This window comes from Heterodontus francisci, chromosome 5 (genome assembly GCF_036365525.1).
Source record: "Heterodontus francisci isolate sHetFra1 chromosome 5, sHetFra1.hap1, whole genome shotgun sequence".
Classification (NCBI taxonomy): domain Eukaryota; kingdom Metazoa; phylum Chordata; class Chondrichthyes; order Heterodontiformes; family Heterodontidae; genus Heterodontus; species Heterodontus francisci.
The window spans coordinates 194,399,539-194,411,986 of record NC_090375.1 but is presented as its reverse complement, the minus strand read 5'-3'; the positions used below and the strand labels follow the sequence as shown (position 1 = coordinate 194,411,986).

At 44.5% G+C, this 12,448-nt stretch overlaps 1 protein-coding gene across 7 annotated transcripts in view; it reads left to right on the top strand.

Annotated features, from left to right (window-relative positions):
- Window positions 1-9,441, top strand: part of pomgnt2 (protein O-linked mannose N-acetylglucosaminyltransferase 2 (beta 1,4-)) — a 41,130-nt gene extending 31,689 nt beyond the window's left edge. For all 7 annotated transcript variants that reach the window (XM_068032573.1, XM_068032569.1, XM_068032571.1 and 4 more), the window contains one exon: window positions 2,854-9,441. In XM_068032573.1, the coding sequence (XP_067888674.1) occupies window positions 2,926-4,680 (1,755 nt within the window). In that variant the 5' untranslated portion in view covers window positions 2,854-2,925 and the 3' untranslated portion in view covers window positions 4,681-9,441. The remainder of the gene's footprint in view (window positions 1-2,853) is intronic.
- The last annotated feature ends 3,007 nt before the right edge of the window (window positions 9,442-12,448 follow it).

The window sequence follows — 12,448 nt, the reverse complement described above, 5'->3', positions numbered from 1 at the left end:
ACATTCCCCCCAGGATATCCTCTCTAAGTACTGCCGTGATGTCCTCCCTAATCAATAGTGCAACTCTCCCTCCTCTCTTACCTCCACCTCTGTCACGCCGGAAGCATCGGTACCCTGGAACACTGAGCTGCCAGTCCTGCCCATCCCTCAACCACATTTCCGTAATAGCTATAATATCACAATCCCATGTACCGATCCATGCTCTGAGTTCATCTGCCTTACCTGTAAGGCTTCTTGCATTAAAGTAAATGCAGTTTAGCCTACCAGAACTTCCATGCTCCCTGTCCTGCCCCTGCCTGGTCTGCCTACTGGACTTGCTTGCTTTAACCTCTACATTTGCCTCAACTATCTCATAAGAGAGACTACTACATTGGGTCCCACCCCTCTGCAAGACTAGTTTAAACCCTCCCGAGTAGTACTAGCAAACCTCCCCGCAACGATATTGGTCCCCTTCCAGTTCAGATGCCACCCGTCCCTCTTGTACAGGTCCTTCTGCACCAGAAGAGATCCCAATGATCCAAGTAGCTGAAGTCCTCTCGTCTGCACCAGCTGTTCAGCCACGCATTCATTTGCGTTATCCTCCTATTCCTACCTTCACTAGCATGTGGCACAGGGAGTAATTCTGAGATTACAACGCTAGAGGTCCTGCTTTTTAACCTTCTGCCTAACTCCCTATATTCACTTTGCAGGACCTCATCTCTCTTCCTGCCTATGTCGTTTGTACCAATGACCTCTGGCAGCTCACCCTCCCCTTTCAGACTGCCCTCTGCCTGCTCAGAGACATCCTTGACCCTGGCACCAGGGAGACAACACATCATCCTGGATTCTCGCTCGCGGCCACTGAAACGCCTATCTGTGCCCCTGACTATAGAGTCCCCTATCGTTACCGCTCACCTATACTTTGACCTTCCCTGCTGTACAACAGATCCAGTCGTGGTACCGTTGACCTGCCTGCTGCTTTCCCCTGAGAGGCCATCCACCCCAACAGTATCCAAAACAGCACACTTGTTATTGAGGGGAATAGCTGTAGGGGACTCCTGCACTACCTGCCTGCCCCTCCTGGTGGTCACCCATCTATTTGGCTGAACCTGCGGTGTGACCACCTCCCTGAAACTCCTATCTATGATACTTTCTGAATCCTGTATGCTCCTCAGTGAGTCCAATTGCTGCTCCAACCAATCCATGCAATCTGAAAGGAGTTGCAGCTGGACACACTTCCTGTAAATGTAGTCGTCAGGGACATTTGACTTCTCCCTGATCTCCCACATTTCACAGGAGGAGCATACTTCCCCACTGACTGCCATTTCCACCCCTTGCGTTACTTCTGGCTTAAAAGAAAGAAAGACAGAAATTGGGAATAAAAAAAACTAAGCCTTACCTGGTCATTACTTGCCCTCCTCACCGAAGCCCGTGTACACCAAAGCCCGCACTTTGACCTTACCAGCAGTACTGCGACCTCGCAGCCCCTTCCAAAGATGGCCGCTCTCAGACCTTTAATCGCGCTTTTGGATTTTACCTCTGGGAAGAAGCTGCTGTCGATGCTGATGTCGATGTGAGTCGCTGACTCCGGGAATCTCCAACTCGGGACTCCGCTGATCCGGGCCTGTAACCAGTCCTCGGGCCCACACACCCGCCCGGTGCCTCTGTGATATCCCCGGGTGTGCAGCACTGGGCTAATCTCCGACTGCAACCCCGCGCTGTGTCCCGGCCGAGGCGGGTAAGCCTCTCCGCGGGCCCTGGCTGTCTGTTTGTAGTCTGGTGCCGGCTCCCCGGTGCTGATGGTAGTGTCAGTGCGGGAAGCCTCTCTGCTACGCCAGGGAACAGAGCCTGGAGACGGCACTGGGGCTGCTCCGAGATGTGGACAATCCCAAACCTCCGGTGACAGGAAGTCTCGTTCTCCCATCATGTTCACTGACCTGCATTTTTTTTCTATTCATTCATGGGATGTGGACGTCACTGGCTAGACCAGCATTTATTACCCATCCCTAATTGCCCTTGAACTGAGTGGCTTGCTAAGCCATTTCAGAGGGCATTTAAGAGTCAACCATATTGCTGTAGGTCTGGAGTCACATGTAGGCCAGACCAGGTAAGGACAGCATATTTCCTTGCCTAAATGACATTTGTGAACCAGATGAGTTTTTACAACAATCGATAATGGTCACCATTAGACTGGCTTTTTAATTCCAGATTTATTAATTGAATTCAAATTTCACCATCTGCCATGGTGGGATTTGAGCCCATGCCCACTGAGCATTAGCCTGGGCCTCTGGATTACTAGTCCAGTGGCATTACCGCTACACCCCCACCTCCCTGGTGGCTCCCAGTCAGGCAAGGGTCTGGTCCGGCAACTCCTCCATATTGTTTTTTTAAAAAATTCTTGTCCTTTTCCTCTAATCTCTCAATGGCCTCACCCCCTCCCTATCTCTGTAACCCTCCGAGATTTCTATGCTCCTCCAATTCTGGCCTTTTGGGCATCCCTGATTTTAATCACTTCACCATTGGCGGCTCTGGCTTCAGCTACCTAGGCCCAAAAATCTTGAATTCCCTCCCTAAGCCTCTGCCTCTCTTTCCTCTTCTAAGATGCTGCTTAAAACCTACTTTTTTGACCAAGCTTTTGATTACCTGTCCTAATATCGCCTTGTGTGGCTCTGTGTCAAATTTTGTTAGAGCTCCTGTGAAGCGCCTTGGGACATTTTATTATGTTAAAGGTACTATGCAAACACAAGTTGTTATTGCTGTTACTTCCTCCCCATCCCCTTCAGTAGGCCCTCTTACAGTAGGAGTGTAACACAATTTCTCGATGGTTTTGATTAGAAGTAATTGCCTGATAATGTGATCTTGTTCTTTTTTAAGGATCCTCTCTTCTGCCTTGCCTGAAGGAGCTCTCATCAACATCATCTCGCTGTGAAATGTATTCATCTCTATATGCATAGACCAAACTGCAGAATGAGCGTAGCTGTTATTTTCAACGGTCTGCTTGTGTCCATCCTGGCGGCCGTATTGTGGAAGTACGCTAAGTTGTGGGAGCATGCCGTGTCCATAGAGGAAGAGTTGATGCTGTCTCAGCAGACCCAAGAGCTGTCCCAAGTAAGGATTGACTACCATGCTGCCTTGCAAGCCCTCATGGAAGATGGCACCAGGATGGTTTGCACAGGAAGAATGCACACTGAGCGGATCTGCCGGTTTGAGTCCCTCTGCTACTCTACTGAGGCTGAAGAGTTTGTCTTCTTCCACAGCAATGCTTCTGTCTTGCTGCCAAATCTGGGCTCCCGGCGCTTCCAGCCTGCTCTGCTAGACCTGTCTTCTGTAGAAGATCACACCACGCAATACTTCAATTTTGTGGAATTGCCTGTTGCTGCTCTTAAGTTCATGCCGAAGCCTGTCTTTGTTCCAGATGTTGCATTGATCATGAACCGTTTCAACCCAGACAACCTCATGCATGTCTTTCATGATGATCTCCTCCCAATCTACTACACAATGCAACAGTTCCCAGACTTGGACCAAGACTCGCGATTGGTGTTTATGGAAGGTTGGAACGAAGGGCCGCACTTTGATCTCTACAAATTATTTAGCAACAAGCAACCCCTTCTGAGGGAACAACTGAAAAGTCTCGGCAAGTTGCTTTGCTTTACAAAGTCTTACGTTGGGTTGTCAAAAATGACAACTTGGTATCAGTATGGGTTCATCCAACCTCAGGGACCAAAAGCAAATATATTGGTATCTGGAAATGAAATTAGGCAATTCACAAACTTCCTAGTGGAAAAGTTAAACACTACGACAGACTCCAGTGGTGAAGGATACATTGTTGTGTTCAGTCGCACAATCAATAGGTTGATTCTGAATGAAGCAGAATTGATCTTGGGCTTCGCACAGGAATTTCAGATGAAGACTATTGTGGTGTCTCTGGATGACCATTCCTTTGGAGATCTTGTACGGCTGATTAGTGGAGCCTCAATGCTGGTCAGCATGCATGGATCCCAGCTGGTGATGGCACTCTTTCTGCCCCCAGGTGCTGTGGTTGTTGAACTCTTCCCTTATGCTGTTAACCCAGAACATTACGCACCTTATAAAACCCTGGCATCTCTCCCGGGCATGGACCTGCAGTACGTTGCCTGGCAGAATACGAAGGAAGAGAATACAGTTGCCTATCCCAAAAGGCCATGGGAACAAGGCGGAATTGCTCATCTCGATAAAGCTGAACAAGAGCGTATAATAAAGAGCAAGGAAGTCCCTCGCCACCTGTGCTGTCGGAATCCTGAGTGGCTGTTTCGTATTTATCAGGACACCCAAGTAGATATCCCATCGGTGATGAGCACCATTCATCAGTCAGTGAGATCCAAATTTCCCCTCAGAAAGGTTAAGTCAAACAGTGTAATATATCCTGGAAAGGTGAGAGATCCCAAGTGCCAAACCTCTGTCCAGAGCACCAGTGAGGCAAAGTTGTCCATTTCATGGCAAGTACCTTGGAATCTGAAGTACTTAAAAGTAAAAGAAGTGAAATATGAAGTATGGATACAGGAACAAGGCGAGAACACATACATGCCTTACATCTTGCCTCACCAGAACTACACTTTCATAGAAAACATTAAACCATTTACAACCTATCTGGTTTGGATAAGGTGCATCTTTAATAAAAACCTTCTTGGTCCATTTGCAGAAGCGCTGACTTGCAGCACATAATGCAAGATTGCTGGACAGGCAAGGAAGAAACTTCAATAAGTTGCGTGGCTTAAAAATGTGTAATTCAATATTCTTTTAGCCCCTGTAGGTGAAAACATTTGTAATGAATAACAGGACAGAACTTAAATAATGGGTTGTTTTGGGGCTTTTTGCACAGTTGAGTGAGCCTGTAGTCAAGTGCTGCCCTAGTGCAAAGAAGCACAGGTCCAAAGCTAGTTAAGATGTGGCTGAAATGAAGTTCACCCTGGTTATGATGGATCACAACTAAAATTAGTAATAACTGTTTTGGACTGGTTTTTAACGCAGTGGTTAGATAAAACCCCAGGCGCTGTCCTCGAATCAGAAGCTCAATGTCTAACCACGGGTTGGCCAACTGTGAACAAAGTGGTACCATTGGGTATGGCAGCGTGCGAGCCAGAGTGAGTGTGAATGTTTGGGTTCATAATGACAGCAATGCTGGGGTTTTGAAGCAACACCAGTTACTTTGCTTGTACATGCGACGTAGAAATATTAAACATCATTTGACTGAAGTGGGAATAAAACAATCAAAGCTTCACAAAAACATAACAAGTCGTAGCTGCTGAGAACTTCGCGTACTCCTCCTGTGATCTGAGCCATGCTTACATAAAAGGATATATGCTGGATATAGATCAGCTGAAGTGAACCCACTTGATGAAACATTCTGAGTTTTTATAAAACTTTTTTTTGCCCCTCTCAAGCTCCCATGAGCAAAACCTGTTCCTCTCTAATTGGAAACTACTTTATTAGACCTCCTGTATTGCAGAGTGGTGAAGAACATCAATCCACCTTTGTATCCTGCATAAAATATAATAACCTCAACTCCCTTCAGATGCTAAGAACCTGTTCCTTTATAGGCTTTCTGTTCCCCATCTCCACCGATTTTGTTTGTTTTTCCATATATTGATGAGCCTTTGCTGAAGAAATCTGATCCAGAAACTGACTTACTTCAGTTTCCGTCACCTTGATTCGTCTCTCCTGGCTCTGAAAACCTGTATATGATTTTAGAAAAAATGCTTAGTTGATTCTAAATTATGATCATAAAACGTTCTTTCAAGTCTCCTCCATTTCTTTGGAAAGGAAAAAACCCAGAGTACACAACTGGAGCTCAGTGCACTATATTCTAGTATTGATCATTAACATTGGCTGAATCTCCCTACCAACATGGCTCTCCAGGTATGGTCCCGCCAAGGCTAATTACAACCTTAAAATCTCCCCTTGATCTATTCATTGTAATTGTCTTTATTCGCTTTTGGGATGTGAGTGTTGCTGGCAAGGCCAGCATTTATTGCCCATTGTTAATTGCCCTTGAGAGGTGGTGGTCAGCCACTGCCTTGAACCACTGCAGTCTGTGTGGTGTGGGTCCACCCACAGAAGTGTTAGGGAGGGAGTTCTAGGATTTTGACCCAACAACAATGATGGAACGGCAGTATAGTTCCAAGTCAGGATGATGTAAGTTTTGGAGAGGAACTTGCAGATGGTGATATTCCCATTCATCTGCTGTCCTTGTTTGTCTAGGTGGTAGAGGCTATGGGTTTGGAAGGTACTGTCGAAAGAACCTTGGTGAGTTGCTGTAGTGCATCTTGTAGATGAAAAACGCTGTTGCCACTGCGCTGGTGGTGGATGGGGCTGCCGATGGGGTGTCAATCAAGCGGGTTGCTTTGTTCTGGATGGTGTCAAGCTTCTTGATTGAGTATTGTTAGAGCTACACTCATCCAGGCATGTGGTGCGTATTCCATCACACTCCTTGCCTTGTAGATGGCGGACAGGCATTGGGGAGTCAGGAGGTGAGTTTCTCGCTGCAGAATTCCCAGTCTCTGACTTGCTCTTGTAGCCACAGTATATTGCTAGTCCAGTTCAGTTTCTGATCAATGGTAACCCCTAGGATGTCGATAGTGGGGGATTTAGCAATGGTAATGCTGTTGAATGCCAAGGGGAGATGGTTAGATTCTCTCTTGTTTGAGATGGTCATTGCCTGGCACTTGTGTGGCACAAATGTTACTTGTAAGTTATCTGCCTAAGCCTGAATGTTGGCCAGATCTTGCTGCTTGCAGGCACTGACATCTTCAGTATCTGTGGAGTTGCAAATCGGACTGATCACCTTGCAATCATTAGCAAACATGCCCACTTCTGACCTTATGATGGAGCGAAGGCCGTTGATAAGCAGCTGAAGATGTTTGGGCCTAGGACACTACACTGAGGAACTCCTGCAGCAATGAACCTGGCTGAGATGATTGGCCTTCAACAACCACAACCGTCATCTTTTGTGCTAAGTATGACTCCAACCAATGAAGAGTTTTCCCGATTCCTATTGACCTCAGTTTTGCTAGGGCTCCTTGATGGCACACTCGGTCAAATGCTGCCTTGATGCCAAGGGCAATTGCTCGCTCCTCATCTTTAGAATTCAGCTGTTCTGTCCATTTTGGACCAAGGCTATAGTGGCATCTGGAGCTGAGTGGCCCTGGAGGAACCCAAACTGAGTGTCCGTGAGCAGGTTATTGCTGAGTAAGTGCCACTTGACAGCACTGTTGACGACACCTTTCATCACTTTGCTGATTGAGGCTAGACTGATGGAGTGGTAATTGGCTGGGTTAGATTTGTCTTGTTTTTGTGAACAGGACGTACCTGGGCAATTTTCCACATTGCCGGGTAGATGGCAGTGCTGTAGCTATACTGGAACAGCTTGGCCAGGGGCACGGCTAGTTCTGGAGCACAAGTCTTTGGCATTACAGACAGGATGTTGTCAGGGCCCATAGCCTTTTCTCTGTCCAATGCCTTCAGCCGTTTCTTGATTTCATGTGGAGTGAATTGAATTGTCTGAAGACTGGCATCTGTGATGCTGGGAACCTCAGGAGGAGGCCGAGGTGGATCATCCACTCGGCGCTTCTGGCTGGAGAGGATACAAATGCTTCAGCCTTTTCATCTGCACTGACATCTTGCTCTGCATTTACAATTATGTGCTTACTTGCAGTAATCGTTTTGGATTAAATGTAAAAGTAGATTTGACAGATTTGCACTCCCAGTGGGAAACATCAATGGGCTGAATGGCCTCCTTCTGTGCTGCTTCATTCTATGATTCTAATTAAAAATAGGACAGAATGCCTTGCGGGTCCTGCTGCCCTCAGTGCCCAAATAGTCTGTAGTTTTGTGCTACTCTTTAGTTAGGATGCTGAGAGACTTAGAGGTGGAGGTGTTTCTGTGATCTTGCTGCTCAGTGATAGAGTTTGCGTAGTTGGACTGTGCTGTCGGAATAAATTTGGTGAGTCTCTGTATTGCTTCCAGTGAATGGTACATACTAAAACCACATTGTGCTGGCGGTGGAAGGGGCTGATATTGAGTTCAGATGTAGAGGTGCTAATCTGGCAGACTGTTTTGCCGTCGATGGTGCTGAGCTGCTTGCGGTATTGTGCATGCAGCATATTCAAGTGACTATTCAATCACATTCTTGACTTGAGGCTTGCAGATGGTGGAGAGGGATTGAGGGTTCAGGGACTGAGTCATTTGTCACAGAGTATCCAGCGTCTTCCCTGATTTGAAGCCACTGTGCTGATATGGCTGGTCCAATTTGGCATCTAGACAAAGATGACCCCCCAAGATGTCAACAATGGAGGACTCTGCAATGGTGATGTCATTGAAGGTCAGGGATAGGTTGTTTTCTTGGAGATGGTCATTGCCTGGCACTTGTGTGGTACAAGTATAGAGGAGTAAATTTTGACAGCCTTAGTTTAATGCAGAAGCTGAGTAAAGGAATCTGCTTTATTCGAATCCGTAACTCAGATTTGAAGGAACATGAAAAGAACAGGCAGTCGGTTATGAATCATCCATGTTCATTAATTTTGAAAATCAAAGGGAACGTGAAATAGGAAAAAAAAGCTTCCAGCACTCCCAAGCTGTTGTATAGGATTGCAGTGCTAGTTAAACAGGAGCAGGCTGCCATCACCTGTGACAGCAGGTTAGCCTGTTGCATAAGAGACCCTTTGTCAACGTGGTATTGCAATCACACTGCTGCTGAATAGCAATCTTCTAGTGTAGCGTACTAATGACCAGGATTGAATTACATGACTGACATTGATTGAATTTGAATAGTGCTGAATAACATCAATTACAGTAGAGGAGTAAAGAAAGACTTGCCTTTATATAGCGTCTTCACAACCTCTGGATGTCCCAAAGTATTTTACAGCCAAATAAGCACCTGGATACAAGATTAAAAAGTGAAAGCTGCTCTGGATAGCAGGACGGACTGATCAACAACTGCACAAACTTTAAATCAGTAAGTGGGATGAACATAAAAACAATTAAAAAAAAAAAAAAAAATGCACTTCAATCTTGGGAGCCAAGCGAGAATAATATATTCAACCTATTGTAACAGTGTTTGGTAAGTGTTGTGAGAGTGTACAATGGCTGTATTGCAAATATTTTGAAATGTCTAATAGTTGTCTGATTTGTAATGTATGTGCTTTACTTTTTTGGATCAGGGAATATTGACCACGTATTAGTGAATAATTAATTGTACTGTTGACCAGGATGTCGTGAATTGTGCAAAAGAAACATGCTGCTTTAATTCTGGTGTTGCAGGTTATTTAATAATGTGCCCAGATACATTTGTGTCCTTTTGTTTGAACGGAATTTGAGCCAAGGGCAGTGTGATTTTTTTTTTTTAGTTTGTTTTTAGTGTTAATATGAATCTGTGTGGCATTTCTGTACCTAGGAAATTAAATATAGGATTAACGGATTCCAATTTCATCTCTGCATTCTGTTCAGTGTTTCCTTTAATCTTTTTAATCTGCACATTCACTTTGAAATTGTGAAATTGAAATGTATGTTCCAAAAAGTAACTGGCAAAGTTCTCCAAATGTGAAATTACTCATTTATGATTTAATAGTTTGCAATATTTAGAGAATGAAAGACACCCATCTCGCACCCCAGTTGGCAATTGTTAGTCATTTTAAATTCTCATCCTTGTTTTAAAATCCCTCCATGACCTCGCTCTGTCCTATCTCTGTAACCTTCTCCAGTCCTACAACCCTCCGAGATCTCTGTGCCCCTCCAATTCTGGCCTCTTGAACGTACCTGCCTTCTATTGTTCTACCATTGGTGGCCGTGCCCTCAGCTGCCTGGGCCCCAAGCTGTGATTCCCTCCCTAAACCTCTCCACCTCTCCACCCCTCTCTCCTTTAAGACGCTCCTTAAAACCTATCCCTTTGACCAAGCATTTGATCACCTGTTATAGTATCTCCTATTGGCTCGGTGTCAAATTTTATTTGATAAACGCAGCTGTGAAGCACTTTGGGACATTTTGCTGTGCTGAAAGATGCTACATAAATGCAAGTTGTTGTTATTGTCATCACCTTGCTGAATATGTAAGGCAACTTGCCAGATAGTAATGGCAGTTCTCGATTGTATCACAAACACAAGAAGAAATCTTTTAAACCAGAGGTTTAGTCCATCAACTTCAATCAAATTGCAATTTCTGAATTGTCCTACTTTGATGTTGTAAATCACACTCAGATTTGGTCTCAATCTGCCCCAAAACACTAAACAGTGATTTTGTTCAAACTGACAGCATTGCAGTCATACCAGATACTAAAGCAAACATTGTCCTTGGTTACTGCTTCATTTTGCTTGGCATGTTGTCAAAATTGCTGAGTGTCCCTTGGACCTACTGCCCACTTTGTGAAGTTGTGCAAAGACAAGGTTGCAATGTTTGCAATCACCTTCAGCCAGAAGTACCGAGTGGGTGATCCTTCCCGACCTCCCCCTGAGGTCTCCTCACCATCACAGATTCCAGTTTTCAGATAATTCCTTCACAACACAGTTATAATAAACAAAGGCACAAAAGCCAAGGAAGTAAATCACTGGTTAGACTTCAGCTGGTGTATTGTGTTCAGCTCTAGGCACCACACTTCAGGAAGGATGTCAAGGCTTTGGAGAGGGTGCAGAGGAGATTTACTAGAATGGTGCCAGAGGTGGGGAACTTCAGTTATGTGGAGAGACTGGAGAAGCTGGAATGTTGGCCTTTAACTCAACGGGATTGGAGTGCAACTGAAGAGAGGACGTTTTGGGCAGTGAACTTCAGGAAGGATAAGAAGTGGAGTACAGTGCAGATTCACAAGAATGATACTTGGGCTTAACCAGTTACATTATGGTTGCATAAAGGAGGACAGGTTGCATAAACTTGGCTTGTGTTCCCTTGAATTCAGAATGTTGAGCGGTGGTTTAATTGAAGTCCTTAAAATGATTAAGGAATTCAACAGGGTGAACACAGAGAAAGTATTTCCTCTGGTTGCCGAGTCCAGAACAAGAGACCATAATCTGAAAATTAGATCTTGGCCATTTGGGAGTGAAATCAGAAAGCATTTTTTTTCGCACAAAGGATGGTGAAAATCTGGAACTCCCTCTCCCCCTCAAAAAGCTGTGGATTCTGGGTCAATTGAAATGTTGAAGGTTCAGATCGATGAGAGCTATTTTTAGGTAAGGGTATTAATGTATATGAAGTAAAGACAGGAAAATGGAGCTCTGGTGCAGTTCAATCATTAGCTAATAGACCGCCAGATTGAACTCGAGTGAGCTGGATGATCCCCTCTTGTTCCTATGTTACTATCTAAGCTATGGCACTGATGCACTGAAAATCAAGCACTCCATATACATGTCCCATTGCAATTTAAAACTGATACATGGTTGTTCCTGTTAGCAATTACCTCAGTACGGCACGCAAAGACTGACTTAAAACAAATGCAAGTAAACTGGAACAGTTTCTCTACTGCACCCCCATCCCAGGTATTCTCAGTTACAATAAAAATCTGCAGGCAATGTGCATCAACTTTATTATTTTATCTGCTGTGAGAACAACAAAAAGTTGTTTTACAGGGAAATGTAAAGTCATATAAAGCATAGGTTTCTGCACATGGAATTACTTATGCCGAACCTGGGAGTGAGGAACAGTCTGCATGGCTAGGCTCCGGAAGTTGGAACTTGACAAGCTTCTATTCAAAAATGGCCTGTATTTTGCGTTAAGAATAACGGCGAAGCTGTCAGCACTCCACGCTATTATGGAGTAAATTGGATAGCACTTCTGCTGGCCACATGTGTAGTTAAACGAGGGCATCCAAAAGTTAGTGTCCAATTTGCCCTTCTCTTCCACAAGCTGTGCTCCACTGGTACCTTGCTGAGAGACTCAGCATTCAAATCCTATAAAGGGCATGAAGTTGCTGTACTTGCCCTCCAGATTTCTACTAAGCACTGCAGAAAATGTTAGCACTGGTGCATTCAGGTGTAAGTGAATGTTTAATGGATGTGATTACTTGAGTATTGCTGAAAATAGCCATGGTATTGAAGCTTTTCGTCTTGCACTCATTGGGACAATCTGCAAGAACAACCAATGTAAGGGAAAACAACAGCTTATACTGCATGCAGTGTAGATTGTTGTTTTCCCTAACATTGGTTATTCTTGTGGACTGTCCTGATGAGTGCAAGATGAAAAGCTTTGACAACATGCCTCTATTTTGAGCAATACTCCAGTTCTGTACTACTAAATTACTAGGCGTGATTACTGCCAAAAGCTTCTTTGGCCCTGAAAATTAAATAGTTTATGTGAAGAATCTCATTCCTTCAGAGTTTAATTATTGGAGATTTTTTAAATATTTATACTTTTTTAAAGTTTTTTTTTCTATCTTATTTTTCTCCCTTAAGCCCATCTTTCTTTCAGTCTCTTTATTTTGCTTCTGCACGTGATTTTACAATGAATTAAATAT